Genomic DNA, 18256 nt, shown 5'->3' with positions numbered 1-18256 from the left:
GCAGAATTTAACATGAAGAATGAGTTACAGCAGCAACTGCCTAAGTAGCACTTCATACAATAACCTGAACTAACCTTTTAGTCGAGGTTGGCAGAGGAATGTCTGCTTCACACCTCACCTGGTGGGATGTCCACCTCGGGAACGCTTGTGGCAGCAGACCCAAGACTGTGTGCTGAAACCAGAAACACCATTGACTCGAACCTAAAAACGTTCCCTCTGTTTCTGAAAATGCCCAACGGATTTTAATACTAATGCCTTCTCTCTTTGGCTTACCCTGGTCACAGCACAGAAAGCAGAAGTTAGAAAAAAACAAAGCTATCTACACAGGGAAGATGTGCTTTCTCTCATGAAGAGAAGTTGATTTGTTTGCATGAGAGCAAGATTTGCTGTTGTGGTTAGGATAGCAGGGTAGCAAGGATCAGATGACTTACAAAACAGTAGGAAACTAGTCAAAATAAGTTCTAACCTAGTTAAATGGACTATGCATGATATTATGTAAGCACTCTCAAGTCAAACACGGAGAGAGATGAGAGGGAGAGTTCAAACAAGGATTGAGACTAGAAGTACAAAAGAAAACAAAATAAGACATTTGACACAAGGTCGGGCAATCAGAACATTGCAGGCTAGAAAAGGAACCGAAATTACAGGCTCTGGCAAAACAGCTGAACACTTACTCAGGAAAATTACAAAACTATTGTGATCCTTACCATCAGTTATGTGTCTACTATCCAGAACAATTTCCAAGTCAGGCTACACAAATTCATAAAAGCAAGCTGGAGGACATCACATTCTTCCCACAATTGGTCAAGAGATTTTGTGGGGGTTTTTAATATAAATACTAGGAGCCATATATGTATGGTGTCCTTACCAGGAGATCATAGAATCATAGAATGGTTAGAGTAATAAGGGACCTTAAAGCTCATCTAGTTCCAATACCCCTGCCATGGGCCGGGACACCTTCCACCAGACCAGGTTGCTCAAAGCCTCGTCCAACCTGCCCCTGAACGCTGCCAGGGATGGGGCCACTACTACATATATAGTGTCCTGGTAGAATCTATATGCTGGTGGCAAATTATGATCAAGATTGTCTTCTGAATCAACAGCTTCTAAAGGAGAGGTCAAAAGGCCAAAAGCCCCCAGCCAAGCACTAAAATCTGTTCACCAATTAACAGAAAACAATTTTGCTCGTGAAAAAAAGCTAGGACACTAGAGGCAAAGTTGAGATAGGAAAGAATACTTGTTTCATGCTGAAAATAGGACACATCAGTTAAAGAATCCAAATGGTTTATCCCTAATGTAAGCCATTCTGGCCCTAAGTGTTTGTTTGTAGGGGAAAAAGCAGCAACATGCTTAAAGCGTATGACACATCATTTCCCAAAGAACTATTGGACTGTAGGAACTTCAGAGGCAGGACCAAACATTTTCTGATTCCTTATTGAATACTATACTGGTAAAATTACAGGCCTCGCAGTTGGTAATTATTTCTTTGCTACTGATAAAAGTGAATATTCTCAAAAAGAAACAGAACCCTGCCAACCTGTGAAATGTCACTGATGGAGGAGCTCCAGGAACATTTCCCAGGGCAGTATTTCCCCGGCAGTGGTGCAGACAGGGAAAGACTCAGAGAAGCCATGCAAATATAGATACCTGCTACAAAACCACAGCACTGAGATTGACCTGCTCTTGCTGGAGTCAGGTCAGTCCTATTCATCATCAGCTGAATGATGTGATGAAAGGCTCACTACAGAAACCATGTGCAGGATTTATATATGCCCAGACAAGGGTTCTTTGCTCTGAGTGGGTCACATTGCTACACACCTACAGACAGGGCTCATTGCCCAGGGCAGAGACTGGCTCGGCTGCAATTAGAGAAAGCGGCCACAGCCCTGGTCTGTGGTTGCAGAGAAGCTGTCCAAGAATAAACAGGGTTAGATAGTTGTCAGCTGCACTCATTCAAACCACAAGCTGCCACCAGTCCCCTGGGCTATGTCACTAATTCAAAGCACTGCTACCTGTGTACATGTTTACAGGTTTATTACACATGGGTGTAAGCACCTGAAAGATCAACACTTCGTTTGTCAGTAGAAACACATTAAATTTGGCAGAAACCCTGGTCTGCAGTAGAGCGGGGATTAGCTTGGAGGCAGATGTGACTTATTCATGTCTGCATCAGCTTCAGGAACCGTGATTCATATTACACAGCAAGGCAGCACTGCAGTGCTGTATAGGGCTGTGAGGTTTATCTGTTGTTGGAAGCTACCCTAGTCTGCTAGCAAGACTTGTGATACTTGCCAGTTTTAGTCCCAGACCTGATGCCTCACAGCTGAAGGTGCTAGAAAGCTTCAGAAAGAAAAGGGAGTTTTTTAAGGCAGGTAAACCCAGTTTCAAAGAAAACGGTGAGCAAAATGGCTAAATGCCATGGCTTTGAGTTGTAAGGAGAAAGGAATGCAAAATTTAGAGGTAGAAAATAGTCTGAGTTTTGACTTTGTAGTATAGCTAGTATCACTTTGCGTTATTTTCTGTGCGTACAGAAATCCAGGCACTCACTGTTATGATACAGACCAGAATAGACACTGAAATGCATACAGCACACGTGGATGCAATTATTATGTCTGGAACAGCAACAGCTTTAAGTGACGTTTTGCTAGAGAGGGTAGCTAATCTAATCTCTTTTCCTTCAGTCGTAACACTGGAACTCATGGCAGAAGAGCCCGCTGAACCAGCGAAACAGGATAGAGACGTAACAACTCCAGCAATTGGTGAACAAGAGACTTAAAACAAGTAATGTCCTGAAAAGTGAACAGGAGCTGTATTCATGCCAGTAATCCCTATTTGGCAGAAGCCAGAAGGGAAGTTGACAACTGCAAGATGCCAAGAAGAAAAAAAAGAAAACCCAAAAGAGCTTTAAGAGAACTATGAAGCGCTCCAGGAACACGTTTTAAGCGTTAACAAGAAAACTGCGTAAGTGCTGTGAGGAAAACAACGAATGAAAACAGACTTTGACAGGCAGCACACAGTTAACTGCAAATGGCCCAAATACCGTAGGTATAAATGTGACACTTAACAGGGTCATGGTGCACCTGGGCTTCCAGCTGCATAGCACCTTCTGCTGGCTGGGCTTCCCGCCTCTCCAAGGGGAATACCATGGGCATTCCCCATTGCCACCCACACTCTCTCTCCCTGGTTTCTGCTCACTTTCTCCTGCTGCCCTTTTGCCAGTGAGGTTATTGCCTGCACTCCCTCTGCCCAGTCAGCAGCATCCCTATGACCACAGAACCGGCATTGCCTGGGAGCATACAGGACTGCACTGCTCTCCTGGAAAGAGTTATCCCAGCTTTGAGTTATCCCAGCTTCGTGCTCTCTGGGTGTCCCTTCCCTCCCCCATAGCACATGCGGCCAGCTGTTACAGCTTCAATGGTTTTATAGACGTGTACATTGACCTCATGGCAGAAGCTGGGAGACATGTGGGATACCACAGCCAACCCCCCCAAACAGGCAGCGAGACACCCCCCCTCCACGCACACAGGCGGCGACGCCAGTCCCAAGATTCCCTCCCTATTGTAATTATTTTTGCTCTGCACAGAGATTTATCACATGCAGCTGCCACAACTTGTTTACAAGACAAAAAAGCCATGAAAACAAGGTTGACGAAGTCTGCGTGCGAGCTGTTTTCCCTGGTATAGATTTCTCATACCTCTTAGCTCACTTACGCCCTGGCTGGCCACGTGGTCTCCAGTAACGCACGGCAATGCCTTCCCTTCATCTTCAGAGTCAGCCTAAGTGTATGTTTTCAGTCAGAGGTTAAGTTTTGACACAGCTTGCAATTAGGTTTATCACTGCTGCAAGAACAGAAAAACTGCCTGTTTTGTCTCACTGTTTCTTTATACTGCCTTTTTTTTCTTTTTTTCCTTATTCCATGGTAAACCAAGTTTCCAGGAATAAACTTTCCTTTGCCCTACCAGGGATGAGAGACCGGCCCATGAGGCCTTTGGCTTGTTACTAGGACTCCTGCTCAATTCTGGATCCTAGCTCCATCTCATGCCCTACATCTACCTACCTTTGATAATTTTATCTGGAGTTACTTCGAGTTTCTGCGTGGAAAGAATAGGTTCAGGCAAACTTCAATAACACCAAAACTATCAGTGCTAGATTACAGGAAATCAGAAACTTCCCTTTGATATTACTTTAGTGGGTACTCAAGATGAGTAATTGTCTTCCTCCAAGTTAAATAACACCTCAGGGTGAGGAAAAGCTTTTACACAGTGTGCCAGGTGCTATTCGACCAAAGGGGTTTGGCTTATGACTACAGCTGAACTCCTAGGTGTAACCTTGACACAAATAATAATTAAAAGAAAAAAAAAAAAAGGCCTCAAGCAAAACTGGTCACAAGTGAAGTCCCCAGGGTAAGTCAGTCAGCAAAATGGAAATGCAGTGCTCATCAAACAGCCAGGACTTTGGTGCTGTTACACTAATGCTATTTTGTATGGCTTACCGGTAAATGGAAACAGCACAGAGACCACAGGCTGTCACTTTCAATGACAACTGTTAACCTGAATGGCAACAGCTTTCTTAGTCATCCTATTTTCATTTTCAGTACTGCAGCTGCTCTAGTGGAATTACAGAAATGGTCAGCTCAGCCAGCAGAGCTCAAGTTTGGGTTTATTTTTTAAACTTGCTGACATTTTTTAAGGGCAGAGTAATGAAGAGTAAAGATCTCTGAGAATGCTTTTTAATGATCCAAGTCCCCCTTTTTCTCTATGTCACAGCACACCAGCAACCTGCTTTGGAAAAAAACGAAAGGCAGGAGGGAAGGAGAAAAAGTCAAACCACTTAAATTAAACAATGCATGTATTTGCATGAGGTTGTTTTTCCTTGTCAGCGCTTGAGGCATGGGTGTAAGGAGTGTTGCCATAAAGTTCCTTCCTGCATGTGGACAAGGAAGCATCTTCCAGATCTTCACCAAAGATGACACTCTTCTTTGGGTGCCTAGCAACCTTTGAGAACAACCACCTATGCCACAAAGGATGTCTACTGAGCAACTTTTCTCTCAACATTGACATCATAATTTTCACAAAAGTGTACTTCCATTTTATTATAAAATTAGCCATTTAAAAACCAAACCACCACCACCAAAAAAACTAGATAAACCCATACATGGGGATCCCAGGAAAAATAGACTAAACATATAAAGTACAGTGTGTCCAGAGATAAGACACAAGGCTCTTTCTGGATTCACATGCTATCCTTGAAGACAAAGTATACAGCCACCTATGGCTATGTTAAAAAATTGTTTTTTGTAGCTTTACTTCAATAGAAAGTATATTAAAAAAAAATAAAAATCTATATTCATGTCGTGGTTTAAGCCCAGCTGGCAACTCAGAACCATGCAGCTGGTACTGCTGCACCCAGGACAATTCATACAGTATATTAGGATGACTCTGTGTTACTGAAGCTGACGCAGACATGAGTAAGCCAGTGTTTACTATTTGCCTTCATTTTTTTCAAATATAAACACTGATTTGAAACTTGAAGGTTAAAGAAAGGCAGAAGTTCAGCAGAATTCCAGAGTACTCCAGAGAACAAATAATCTTTCCAGACACTACAAAAAGATAAAAGGCCACGGCAAAACAAAATGAGTACACATTGCAGTCTTCTACTCATAATGATATCCTTGCACTCGTCAGCTCTCCTGCTCCACAAAGCCCTCTCCCAGCCTCCCAAACAGACAACTGGTTTGTTTTTAAGGATTAACTGGAACTGATTTTTTCCCCTTGAGGTCTCTTATTTCATTGTTGTTGGAAGGATAAGGGTGGGCAACTGACATTCAAGTAAGTTGAAATGTAATCTGCAAGTCCACATTTTTCAGTAATACTTTTGATAGCCAAGTATTTTTCTGAAAGGTAACTTTAGATTCTGTTGGCCAAAATACACCCCAAAACAAGAGGGATTTCTTCTGAATCTTAGTCAACCACCTGTTTAAGCATCTCACCAAGACCTGGCTCCCAGAGCTCAGATTTCAACTCAATACAGTCTCTTCTATTTCAGTCTACTAGAATTACTGAGTCAAAACCTTGTCATTGCTAGTCCAAGGATAAGAGTGGGAGCCCTTGCCCTGCCCCCTAAAAATCTGTCACCAGCGATGTCTAGGAGCTGCATCACAAAGACACTTGCTCCAAACCCCCTTTTAGGCTTCTCATTTCATCTTCAGGAGAACTTCCCCATGTGCTGTCACATCTCCCAGCCCTAAGGTACGTCTAGGAACCAAAACCTGAATTCTTAGAGGGTCCTAAGATATCCCCCTGGAATTTAATGAGCTATGCCAACATAGCTCCCTTTGGCCCCTTTAAAAAAATTTCAACACAGCAGAACACACTCAGGTACTTCTGGCCCACTTTCCTGCATTCCTTTAAACATCTGGATAACAACAACTGCTAGTGCAGCTCTCTAAACTAACGTCAGTATGAGCTCAAAAAATATTTCTCACTTCCATTTATTTCAAGAGTACAGCTGTGTTTTCTGCAAAGCTCATATTCAACAAAATACTCTGTAGGCATCCATTTGTAAAGAAAATATTTTATTACATTATGGGAAAAAAAGCATAATCATCCAAAGTTCGTATTGTTAAAAAAATTGAAAATTTATTTTAAACAGCATGTCGGTATATTCTGTTCCACATGGGAATGATAAGAAGACTCTATATCATTACTAGATATTGCACAGTCTGAAAGAAAAAACAAATCACATGATCTTGGGAACTATCTCACATTATGAAAAAACTATGAAGAAAACATTAAAAACAAAAAACAAAACCAACACACAATCCTTTCTTTCTACAGTAGCTTTAAGTTTATAATTCTTGGAATGACCATATTCCACTGAAGACCATCTCAGTGACAGGAAGCTTCATTTCAGCAATCCCTTGTGCAAATAAGATTAATAAAAAAAAAATAATAATAATGCAGTGAAGTCTTTTGATATTGTGTGGGTGGCAATAACCCCACAGCTGTTAGATCCCTGCCTGGAAAAACAAAACGGGAAGGAGAACAGAGAGATTTAAGCCATAAGTTTTGCCTGCAACTCCATCTCTGCCGCCCTTTTGAGTGCAACATCCACCAGTAGCTGAAATCCGCTAAAATCCTGGTTGAGGTCTGGTGGGGTTGGAGGAGGAGTGTTAAAGAGCCCACTTTGTGCATTCGCACCAGGTCCCAGTTTAGATGCGTCCTCATGGTAGGAGAGGGAGTTGTCTGTGAAGCCGTTGGCTGGGGGCTGCTGCAGGTCCGTGGTCTGGCCTACATCAGCTGGCTGGCAAAAGTGGAAAGGGGCATCTTTCAATGCAGTCACAGTTGTGTGGCAAATCACCGACGGCCGAGCCAGGACTGATCCCGGGGAAGCTGGCTTGGAAGAGGACACAGTCTTGCCAAGCGGTGCAGCAGAGGGAAGGAAGGCAGTCTCCTCCAGCAGGGGAATGTAGTTCTTTGTGCTGATGGAAGACTCCACCAGGCCACCCTCGGGGAGCTTGGTCCCTCGCCGTGAGATAGTGAACTGATTTGGGTCTTTGCCGTCCTTCCTCAACATGTCAGGTAAGAGCCTGCGGCGTGCATTGATAAACCAGTTGCAGACCTGGGAATGTAATGACATCTTAATTTCTACCTTCATTCATTTCCAACTATGTGCCATTAGAGTTGTTGGATTAGATTAATGAATCCCTCCAAGCAGTTTCCTTAACTGCAGAACAAAAGACAGGCCTACTGACAAGTTCTGACACGCCTGGCAAAAGCCCTTCCCTTGTCCCAGCTCTACTGCCGGCTCCCCACTCCTGTTACAGAAAGCCCGGGGACATCTGGAGACTTCTAGCCTGAACCAAAGGGTTTAGCTTTTAACTCTGTGCACACACATTAACCTATTGGCTATTGTTCCCTAGGCTAGGTTAATTAACAACAGGAAAACCTTTTCTCTCTGAAGAGTCACTCCTCCCACAAATAGTTACTGATTTTCCTTGTTCAACTGACTGTGTCGACAGACATAACATGAATTACCTCATTTAAGTTTGTCCTTGTTTAAATATCAAACCAGTTTCCTGGGCGATACAGGATAGTTTATAGTTTAACGTCTTTTTTCTGTTTACTACATAAAGGAAGTTTTCTTTATGATGTTATACTAAGGAAATTTTACTTTATAGCCAATTACAAAATTTGTACTAAATAATTAATCTGGAAAAATAAAGCCCAGAACTCAGCAGGCACACTCGATATTTAGCACATCACAAAACCAAACCAGGGTCAACTCAAGTTTTCGTGCAGCCACCTTCCCAAGAGGTGGGAAGCAGCAACTGTCAACAGTATTCCACCAAAGATGATCATAGAAGCAAAGAATGACGCATCCAAGGGACCCTGCAGCTGTTAGTGGTATTCCAGGATGAGAATCCAGACTAACCACACAAAAGCCTCATCATACCTCTACTAACACACTTGACTAGCTCTATCCCATACAGGTTGCTCCACTAATGTTAACGAAGTCATCAGACATGTAATAATCTATGTACATGTTCTGCAGGAACAAGCCTCAAGCTGCAGTTTTAGTAGTGACGAGTTCTAGGTTAAGAAGCAAATCTATCACAATAAAGCCTCTGTTGACAAATAAATACCACCTTCTCACAATAGATTACCTTATACAGACACTTTTTGTCTTTTGGGGCCCAATTCTGCACAAGTTAGCATGCATGCTCAAATTCATGACTGTCTGTTCTCCCAGAGAAGTAATTTTATCCCCAGTAAACAAAGATCATCATAACACACAACTGATTTGTGTTTCTCCTTAGAAGTGCCATCAGAATGAGAGTGAGTAAGAATAAGAAAGGAAATCTACATGCAGTGTAAACATTTGCATCAGTGACTAGACCACAGGTAAATTAAGAAGAAAACAGAAAACAGCTCCTTCTGAAGCCAGTACTACTATTTTTAATACCTGTAGTGTGGAAAGGTGTGTTTGTCGGGACAACAGCGCTTTTTCTTGCTCTGAAGGATAAGCATTGTACCGGTGCTCATACAGCCAGTCCCGAAGAATCTGCACGGATTCCTTGGGCAGGTTGCCACGTCGTCTCCGTTTTCCTGAGCCAGCAGATGAGGAAAGATCCAGTGGGACATCCATGGTGTCATCATCCTCCGTTTCACTGCCTGATATTGCAACTACACCTACAATTACAAGACAATAACAATCAGCCTCCTAAATCTGTAAACTACTCAGCTCCAGCATTCTATGGTTCACACATTTTTATTATATTAACTGTCTTTACTATGACTCATGGTATAGCCTCCTATATAGGATTTGTCCTGTAGCATTAACTTGACAAGCTGTAGCTTTTCTGTCAGTTGAACAAAAAGTAGCAGCAATGCTCTGTTCCTAAAGGAATTCTTCTCTGCAAACCCTCATTTTCTTGTTCCCCTAGCAACCTTTTATCTGCTGCATGTTATCAGATAGCTTCTACCTAACATGAACATTGTCCAAATTTGCTTGCTATGGTATGCATCCAACAGTTTTCTTAAAGGGTAACTATCCAGTTGCTGGGCAAAAGGTCAATAAGCAAGAACACCCAACTCAAGCAATGGGTTATTTAATTTCTTCTTAACATGCTGATGCTTCCCTCCTGGGAGAGGTAGCTTGAAGATTTTATAGATTTATAGCTCATTCAAAATATGCTAATAAAAACTAATGGCACTAGAAAAGAATAATCCACTCTGCCACCACCAGAGTGGATTTCCACTTCGGAAGGAAAAAAAAAGAAAAAAAAAAAGTGCAGGCAAAGAAAAGAATCAGTTGCCTAAGAGTCCATCAGTTTACTGGGAGATGAACTTAATTAATGTTTGGGTGGGTTGGTTTGTTTCTTTTAAATGTACTGCTTTGCATCCTGGTTATTTTTTCAACTTCATGGTTTTCATCTGATATTTTAATCTTTGGAAATGTGTGTTCTGTGCTACACTTACTACAAAGGCTCCAGATTTACAAGTTAACTGCATACCTTTTTCCTTCAACACAAAGCAAAGAACAGACTTCAGAATTTGATTATCCCTTTATATAAACACCACACAACTAGTAACATGAATCTATGGTATGTAAATAAAATTAAGACAAACAAAAGTATAGTTAGGAAGACTACAGTTCTACTCCTTTCATAGGATATACAAGTAGTACTGCACAATACAAAGAAAACCATACTTTAAATACTCACCAGGTTAAGCTCACCAGAAATGTTAGTAATCTGACAAACTGTATGTCAACCCAAATAAGATACCACCCATTTTCAAACAGTAGAATACTAATTTCAAGTGAAATTATACTGGTTTTCAGAAGCCCTTTCTAGAAACTACGGAAGGAAAACAAGCCCTTAATCTTTCTGTGTTTTGAACTTAGATTGGGGGTGGAAGAAACTTGCTTATTCATAACATCAAAACTAAATACCTTAACAGTAAAAACAAGTTAAATGTCAAAAGTAATTGTTTTATGTAGGCAACCCACCCATAATTCAAAAATTCTGTTTAAGGAAACAAAGTCAGCTCTGAAATACAAGAAGCATGCCCATGGAAGTATAAAACTATATAAAGCTATAGTTATATCCGTAAGTAAAGAAATAGAAGGAATTAATATCATTTAAGAAAAAAAAAACCAAACCAAACCAAAACCCAACACCACCCCACCCCCCAAAAAACAAAGCAAAACAAAACCAAAACACAAAGGTGTGAGTGTGCAAGCTTTCCTTAATACTTGGGGGATGGGGAGTGGAGCAAAGGAGGACCTTTCCCCACACTTTTGAACTTTAGCCAAAGCTGACATGGCGCATTATTCTTTCCTTCCCCTATTTATGAATAGTGCCAACATCCTTAAATTCAGTTTAAGCTGTCCAAATTTCAATGCACATTTTTGATAGGCAAGCATTCCCAGCAGGATCATCAATCTGCAATTTGTCTGGCATAGTTACTTCAGTAACTTACTGAGTATTGTTTTCATTCTCCCGACTGCTGATTTATGTAACCGACAAACACCAAACTGACATACCAAATTTTTCCAGTGATGATTAGCTACATAAATTATCCAGTCACAGAACAGGAACAATAGGACAATATTTAAGTAGCCAACACAAGATAAACTCCAAATTATGTAAACAGATTTTTAATTCATGGAGAAAGTATGTCAAGCTTGCTTTAAAATGACTGTGAGCAAACCACTTTGTATTTGTCATAGCTTCACGGAAAGTGCTGTCATGCTTGCAACCTAACCTGAGAACATGCCTTGCACAATGGGCTCGTGGAGCCATGAGGAGCACTTCTTGGAACAAAGATCCTGCACAGACAACATGATTGCTCTGCAAAGCAGCTCATCCCTTTTAAACTGAATTTTAAAACTAGCTAAAACTAGCCTACACTGTTCAGACAATGTTTTCAAGTGCAGTGTTCTTGTTTGTCAGAAACCAGAAGCATTGCAGCACTTCAGTGGGTTGGGTTTTTTGTTTGTTTTCAAGTATAATAGGCAGCAAGTCAGGACTTTGGAAAACAGGGAGAGGCCAACAGCAAGGAGCTGGAAATAAGAGGGAAGAGAAGCCAAAGAAGCTTCTCCTATGAGAAAGTTAGGTGTCTAATGCTTTAAGAGCCATGTTTAAGCAACATAACAAAAAATCCTCCAGGCACACACCACTGTGTCTGGAGTAACCTCTCCAAGATCTAGCCCACAGCTAAAAGACTCCACAGGCATCTCTCTGAATTTGAGAAAACTGACTTGACAGCACAACTTCTAGAACTGTTGCTCTTTTTCACTCAAAAGTGGCAAAATATTATCTGAATGCCAGCAGCACAAAAACGTTTTTCTATTTTGCAAACACGATCTTTTGCTAAAGTAAAAGTTGCCATCTGACTAACTGTAACCTACCTAGCAAGAAATGAGTCAACAGCAGAGCCTGCCCTTTGACCTGCTCGCTTAGTGTGTCATATTAATTGACACAGTAAGTTAGTAACACAAAGCAGGTTTTGGTCAAGCAGGAAACTCAGCGTAGTACAACTTCTTCTCATTTAAATAAGCTCATTTAAATAGATCATCAGCCCTCTAAACTTGTGGCAGATCTCTCTGGCGTGGTACAGAATGAGCAGCAACAGGAAGTCATGGCTAGAAATCTCACACTACCTCAGCTGATATATTTTTTTACTAGAGCAGGAGCCACGTTGTTGCTGTCAAGGCTCTGTTTTCATTAGAGCATTTCTGCTGATTACAACCCAGCTTTGTTTTTCTGTCTTGTTAGTAATCAGGCTACTCGCTGCTGGTTTCCTGTTTTAACAGGGCCCAACTGAAAAGGCTTCTGGCCAGGCTCCATGACTGGACCATTGGCTTACTGTTATTTACACCCAGAATAAAGGCTTGTGGACACAACGAGTAGCCCCAGCTGACCTACTAATTTGTTTTGTCTTAAAAGCAGGCTAGCACCAGGTCATTTTAGATTAAAGGTACTCTGGAGGAAACAAATAGAAAAACTGCTTTTACAGGACTAAATTAAGCACCACAAGTTAATTTGCAGAGGTCTGGGAAACAATACAAAATCCCAGCTCTCCACTCCTGCTCACTCAGATGAGCAGTCCATGCTGTTAATGACCCAAGAACTACATGATCAGCATCCCTTCTTTATAAATTACTTTATCCTCCTGGCTTCCAGCTGAAGACATACACATGATTGAATATGCTGCTGCATTGTATCACAGCCCAAAGACTTTACAGGTCCTCCTGTAATCAGCTCAGGGAAGATTACACCTAGGATCTCGAGTCTAGGCTCAACACTCAACCGTTAATAGCTTGAAGCAACTCGAGTAGAAGTAGTACAGTGATGACTAAAGTTGATTTCAAAATAATCTACTGCTCCTTAAGGCGACATGCTGAAATACTTTGAGGGGGAGGACAAAGTATTTGGAGAGGCTGAGACAAATGAAATGGAAGTTAAGCAAATGAAAAAAAAAAATTAGGCAGAGTATCAGGAAAAAACCCCAACAACTATCCCATTGTGTCGAGGAAGAGCTTCACAGAGGAAGTGGCAGAAGCCAATTGTTATTCAAAACAGGACAAAGTATACCACAAGGAACAATCTCTGCCCTCCAAAGAGAGGATGGACAAAAATCACCTACAGAAAACCTCCCACCCCCTTAGGGTTCTCTGAATTTCTTAAGCACAGATAAACAGAACCAGTTCCCACATAAGGCCCCGATCCTGTTGTAACCAAGTTCAGTAGGATTCCTCACATGTATAAACTTGAGCACATGCCTGTGTCTTTGCGAGACTGTATTCTAAATCAGCTAATTAACAAGTATGATTGCTATCAGATTATTATTTGTAAATGAAACTATCCACAGAAAAGTCCTCGGGGTTTTAATCCACAGCCTGTTAGCAAAAAAAAAAAGGAAAAGAAGCCCCACAACAAAACCAACAAACAAAACAACAAACCCCCCTCAAACAATAACAAAATCCAACATACAAACAAAAAACCTAACTAAAATTTAATGTGAATTTAAAATCCAACAACAAAACTAAATTAGCTTAGAATTATTCATAAGTAACCAAGAACTACAAAACTACAACGATGCAGAAGGGAATTTCCACAGTATGAAGGGGGGGGGGGGGGGGAAGCCAAACAACTTTTTCCTCTGAACAAGTTTCAGAATTGAGGAACCAGCTTATTTGTTTTCCTCTGCATTTCACAGCTTATGCTCTATCTCTTCTAAAGCAGCCGGATTTGGCTGTGCAATACTTTTTTCTCTCTCCCCCCCCCCCCCTTTTTAAACGAGACTTTTCTAGGAGTGCAAGCAAGAAAGCTCTAACAAAGTCACTCTTTGAAACTTCCTGAATGTGCCTCAAATGCCAGGAGGTCACAAATAACTACAAGCCCAACCTTTAATAAAACAAAGGCACCCTAGCCCTAACATCTTTTTAAAAGTTTTGGTCTTTGTCTCCTCACCTAATTTCTGCCACGGAAACCCCAGGCCCATGGCCCCTCTCAAGAGTTCTCCCTCCTGCCTGTCACCTTTCATTGTTTCCATTGTTTCAGCCCAGAACTTGCAATCCTCAAAGCAGATCTCTTCCCCTCTCATACAGAGATACACACACAAAGCCCTCCACATGCATACCTAGAAACTACGTCAGCGCTTTTCACACGCATTTATTTCGGGGCGGGGGGGCTGGGGGGTGCGGTGGGGTGGTAAGAACAACAGTTGAAAGTGCGGGGAGTTTGGTATTTCACCAACCAGCAGCTGCCCTCGGGGAGAGAAGTCTGAACAATGGAAGCAACAGCAGACAGGAAACCAGCTCACCACTGCTGTGCAAATAGGGAGCATAGGAATGTCCTAAAAATAACTGGGCTAAATTAATTCAGTGAAACCAACAAAAAAAATAAGTAAAAACCCAACCAAATCCCCCTGCTAGCAATAGGGTTAAGAATCTCAGCTTGCCTCGGGCGAGTGGAGGGTTCCGGAGCCCCTGCGGTTCGTGTCTCCAGGCACAGCAGCCCCACGCTGCAATCCCGGACCCGCACCCGGCTCCTGTCCTGCGGGAGCTCCGCTCGCCCAGTACCACCCGCTCCTTAAACTTCGTCTTTGTGGCTTAATTCCCTTTGTGTGCGCACCTCTCGGCTGAATGGCGCATCCAAAACTTCTTAAGGGGAGCTACGAACCATATTAGTACACCGTGTTTCCAACAGCCCGATGATTTCACGAACTGCATATGCATTAATTGCTCCAAGGATACTAACAATGAGCGAGGCTGCTCTACTACAGAGCCGCAGGAATGCGTAGTAGGGGAAAACCAGAACAACTCTGGAGTACTGAACATGCGCACTGCTCCCGTCTAACCCTCCACTTCGGGTAATTTAATGGTCTTTGAATACAAAACACCCTTCGTCCCACACTACCAGCTGGCAAATCGCAACTGAAGAGACACTGCTTTGCTATAAACTTCTTTCCAGCCAGCGCAGATGTGTTAAACCTGAAAGCACGTTCCGCGCCTTTGTGGCCAAGCTCTAATTTAAAGACACTTAAAGCACCCCAAGCGCAATACGTAACGAACCTCTAACTGTAAAGTTTGTCTGTTTGAAAATTAACACAAAGAAGACTTAAAAAGCCTTGGTTTTCTGAGGAAAAAGAAGTCTTCCTCCTTTTAACCCTACCTGTGCCGAAACTTTTGTACTTTTTTGTTTCTCTTTTCCCCATTTAAAGGAATCAAAAGGCAGTAACTTCCAGCAAAACACCGAGGGCGAGAATGGGGTCTGATAGCCTCAGGCCGAGGCCCCCGCCGGCCCCCAACCCCACGCTGCCGCGAACAAAGAGCTGCCGGGCGCCGGCGGGTCCCGGCGCAAGGAGTTGCGGGCGGCCCCGCTTCCCCCACCCCAAGTTGGGTAACACGACCCGCACCTTCGTTTCCCCCTTGCCTGACGGCAGGCCTCGGAGGGGAAAAGCGACAGAAAGCGTTTTAGTGGAGAGAAGGGGGTCGGCGAAGGGAGCGAAAACAAAACTTCGCGGAGGCAAAAAGCGGGCGGCTGAACATGTTTTTGACAGGGAGCCAGCGGCGCGGAGAGGCGGCCGCCTCCAAACAACAGCCCCGCATGTTTTGTCTGGGAGCGCAGCATCCACTGCCATCTTCCACGGGAGCTCGGCCGGGGGCAGACGGGACCACTGGGGAGAAAACGGCCGAGAGGGAAAACAGGCTCCGACTGGCTTGACAACAGCCCCCTCCTTCAGTTCCCTCCCCCGAAACCTATCCCCGCGGGGCACCCCGCTCTCTCCGGCGGCCGAGCACACCGCACCACCGCTACCTTTTTTACTTTTCATCTTGATCACGAGGACCGCCGGATACTCCGCACACCGACCCAAGTTTCCCTCCCTTTGCCGGACGCCGCTCCCTCTTTAAACTCGGCACGGATGAGGAGGAGGAAGACGACGACGACGACGAAGAAAGAAGAAACACGGCGGCGAAACCAGGCGCCCAGTCCGGGGCCGCGCTGCTGTCAGCGGGAGCCGCAGGGCTCTGCCTCCCCAGGGGGTTTTCTGGTGCGGCCACTGCCGGGGTGGGTTTTCCTCCCCCCGTCCCTTTGTTCCCTTCTGCCGGCTATTGGCCCCGGCTTGTTAAAGTGAGGAAAGGCACGGGAGGAAAAGGTACACAGCGCCCGCCCTGCCCCTCCTCCCCGCAGCGAGTACGGGAGAGTAACCGAGCGCTGCACTGGCACTCGCGGCTGCCTCCTCCTCCTCCTTTCTCCTCCCCTCCCGGGCTGCTGTGGCTCTGTCAGACGGCAGGGGAGGGACGGGCCGGCGGGGGTGGGGGGGGGGGAAGGTACCCGCTTGCTCATGCACACACAAGAGCGCTCCGTGCCTCCCGCTCCCTCGCCTTTCTTCCAGGCAGACGTTTGATCATTAAACTGGAAGGAGAAGGGGGCGGGGGAGGGAGATTTTGACAGCTGCCCTTGACTAGCCTCCTCCTGTTGCTGCCGGACGAACCACCCACTCCTTCTCCTGAATAGAGAGAAGAAAGGAGAGGACGGTACCGCAGGAGAAGGAGCCTTCTAAAGACCAGCGGGCCCCGCCGCCTCCCCTACCCGGTGCCCCCTGAGGGGCCTGGCGGGGGGCACTTCGCCCCCCGCCCCCAATCCCCCGATGGCACCGAACAAGCTCCGTCCGTCCGGCGGTCGCCCGCCTCTCCTGTGGGGAAGGCGAGCCCCGTTTCTGGAGTTGTTTTTACATCAGTTCATAAAGCTTGTTTTTCTCTCACTCACGCTCCCAGCCCGGTGGATGGTGCTGCGACACACGCTTGTAGCTGTGAAAGAGAACAGCTTCCCATCCTGACTCGTCCCTGCGGGGCGAGCACGCGTTGCAGCAACATTTTCCTCCAGGATGGGAAACGCGGGACCGGCGAGTCAATCCCCGCCGACCCCCCACCCAGCAAAGGGGAGGTATGGGGATGGGGGGGGACCCTTCGGCGCCGGGCTCGGACTTCAAAGTGCCGGGCTCCCGGCTGACGTCTGACGCGGCAAGGCTTCGGCGTGGAAAGCAAAACAAACCGCTGTGCCCCACAAACGCGTTTGTATCGCTCCCGCACCGCCACGTGCTGGGCCGTTGGCGGGCGAGGAGGAGCTGGGCGGGGGGGGAGTAAGCAAACACTTTAAACGGCTGATGAAATAATGAATCCCTACGGCACCACAGGGCTCCCTCCTTCCTTCCTTCCCCCGCCCTCCCGCTCTGGCGGCGCGGGCATCCACACAAACGCGCATTCACAGCCGAAAGGGAAGCAACAGCGTTTTAGCAGCCCCCTCCCCCCCCCAGTACCTTGTAACTATTTTTATGTGGCGCAATTACAGCGACCTTGCTGAAGATAAAACAGCTGTTGCAGCCTGGAGGGGGAACATGGGGGTGGAGGGGCGGCTGGTGAGTCACGGCAGTTGACAAGGCCCCGGTGCGGGGCGGCGGGCTCGGTTCTGTGTGACCGTTGTGGCTGCCGCGCCGGGCACGCACTGACTCAGGGCGCGGCGGGCCCGCACCGAGCTGAGGCGGGCGCTTGTTCCGCGCGCTGCTGGGCTGAGCGCCCGCCGGCGGCGGTGTGAGCCGGGCCGTTACCGGCCGGCCAACCGCCTTCTGAGGGGATGAGGTAGGGGCTCCCGCCCGCCCTCAGGGCCGCCTTCCCGCCGCGGTGCTGGTGTCGCCGCTTCGGTTGTGTCTGGTTGTGCTTCGCGCGCGGGCAGCGGTGAGGGAGAGCTCGGTGGTGGCAGTTCGGGAGGACGATGCTGGCTGAGGGGCGGGTGTTTTTAACGTGACAAGAAGCGAGCCGTGTCTCTGAGGGACGGGTGACTCCGGGGCGGGCGGTGTGCGCGCACGCCGCAGTGTTTTGTTGGGGTTTTTTTTTCCTGTTTTGTTGTTGTTATTGTTGTTGTTGTAAGTCCTGCTTCCCAGCTGTGAGGGCTGACTCTTCCAACGGGTGTTTCGAGCGTCCAGGCATGGTCACGCCAAAAAAAAAAAGTAATTATGGGAAGTTGACAAAAAACACGTCAAGAGTTTGAAAAGATTTCTCTTTCTCCACACTTGCTCATTGTCCTAGGGACTGCCAGCGGATTTGGGAAACAAACTCTTCCCCCCCCCTTTTTTTTCTTTTCCTTCCCTGTTTGTTTTTGAGGTTTGTTTGGGTTTTTTGTTTTTCTCTTTGGCAAGGTCACCTTTATGAGAGGAAAAAATCAAGTTTTATTTTCATACTGAGA

The 18256-nt window shown here is 45.3% G+C and overlaps 1 protein-coding gene across 3 annotated transcripts; it reads right to left on the bottom strand.

Moving 5' to 3' along the window:
* Positions 1 to 6616: 6616 nt before the first annotated feature.
* On the bottom strand, positions 6617 to 17547 carry TGIF1 (TGFB induced factor homeobox 1). Of its 3 annotated transcripts, none has more exons than XM_030496294.1 (3): positions 17334 to 17547; positions 8965 to 9191; positions 6617 to 7620 (listed from the first exon to the last, which is right to left on the bottom strand). In XM_030496294.1, the coding sequence occupies exons 2-3, from the start codon at positions 9145 to 9147 to the stop codon at positions 7054 to 7056; spliced, it is 750 nt and encodes a 249-aa protein (XP_030352154.1). In that variant the 5' UTR covers positions 9148 to 9191; positions 17334 to 17547; the 3' UTR covers positions 6617 to 7053. The 3 variants fall into 3 exon arrangements, with proteins under 3 accessions (XP_030352154.1, XP_030352144.1, XP_030352163.1); XM_030496284.1 differs by lacking the exon at positions 17334 to 17547 and adding an exon at positions 15830 to 16278; XM_030496303.1 differs by lacking the exon at positions 17334 to 17547 and adding an exon at positions 13982 to 14132.
* Positions 17548 to 18256: the final 709 nt, after the last annotated feature.

The sequence above is a fragment of the Strigops habroptila genome, chromosome 1 (genome assembly GCF_004027225.2).
Source record: "Strigops habroptila isolate Jane chromosome 1, bStrHab1.2.pri, whole genome shotgun sequence".
In the NCBI taxonomy this organism is placed as follows: Eukaryota; Metazoa; Chordata; class Aves; order Psittaciformes; family Psittacidae; genus Strigops; species Strigops habroptila.
The sequence above is the reverse complement of the archived record's forward strand: the minus strand, read 5'-3'. Positions and strand labels throughout refer to the sequence as shown.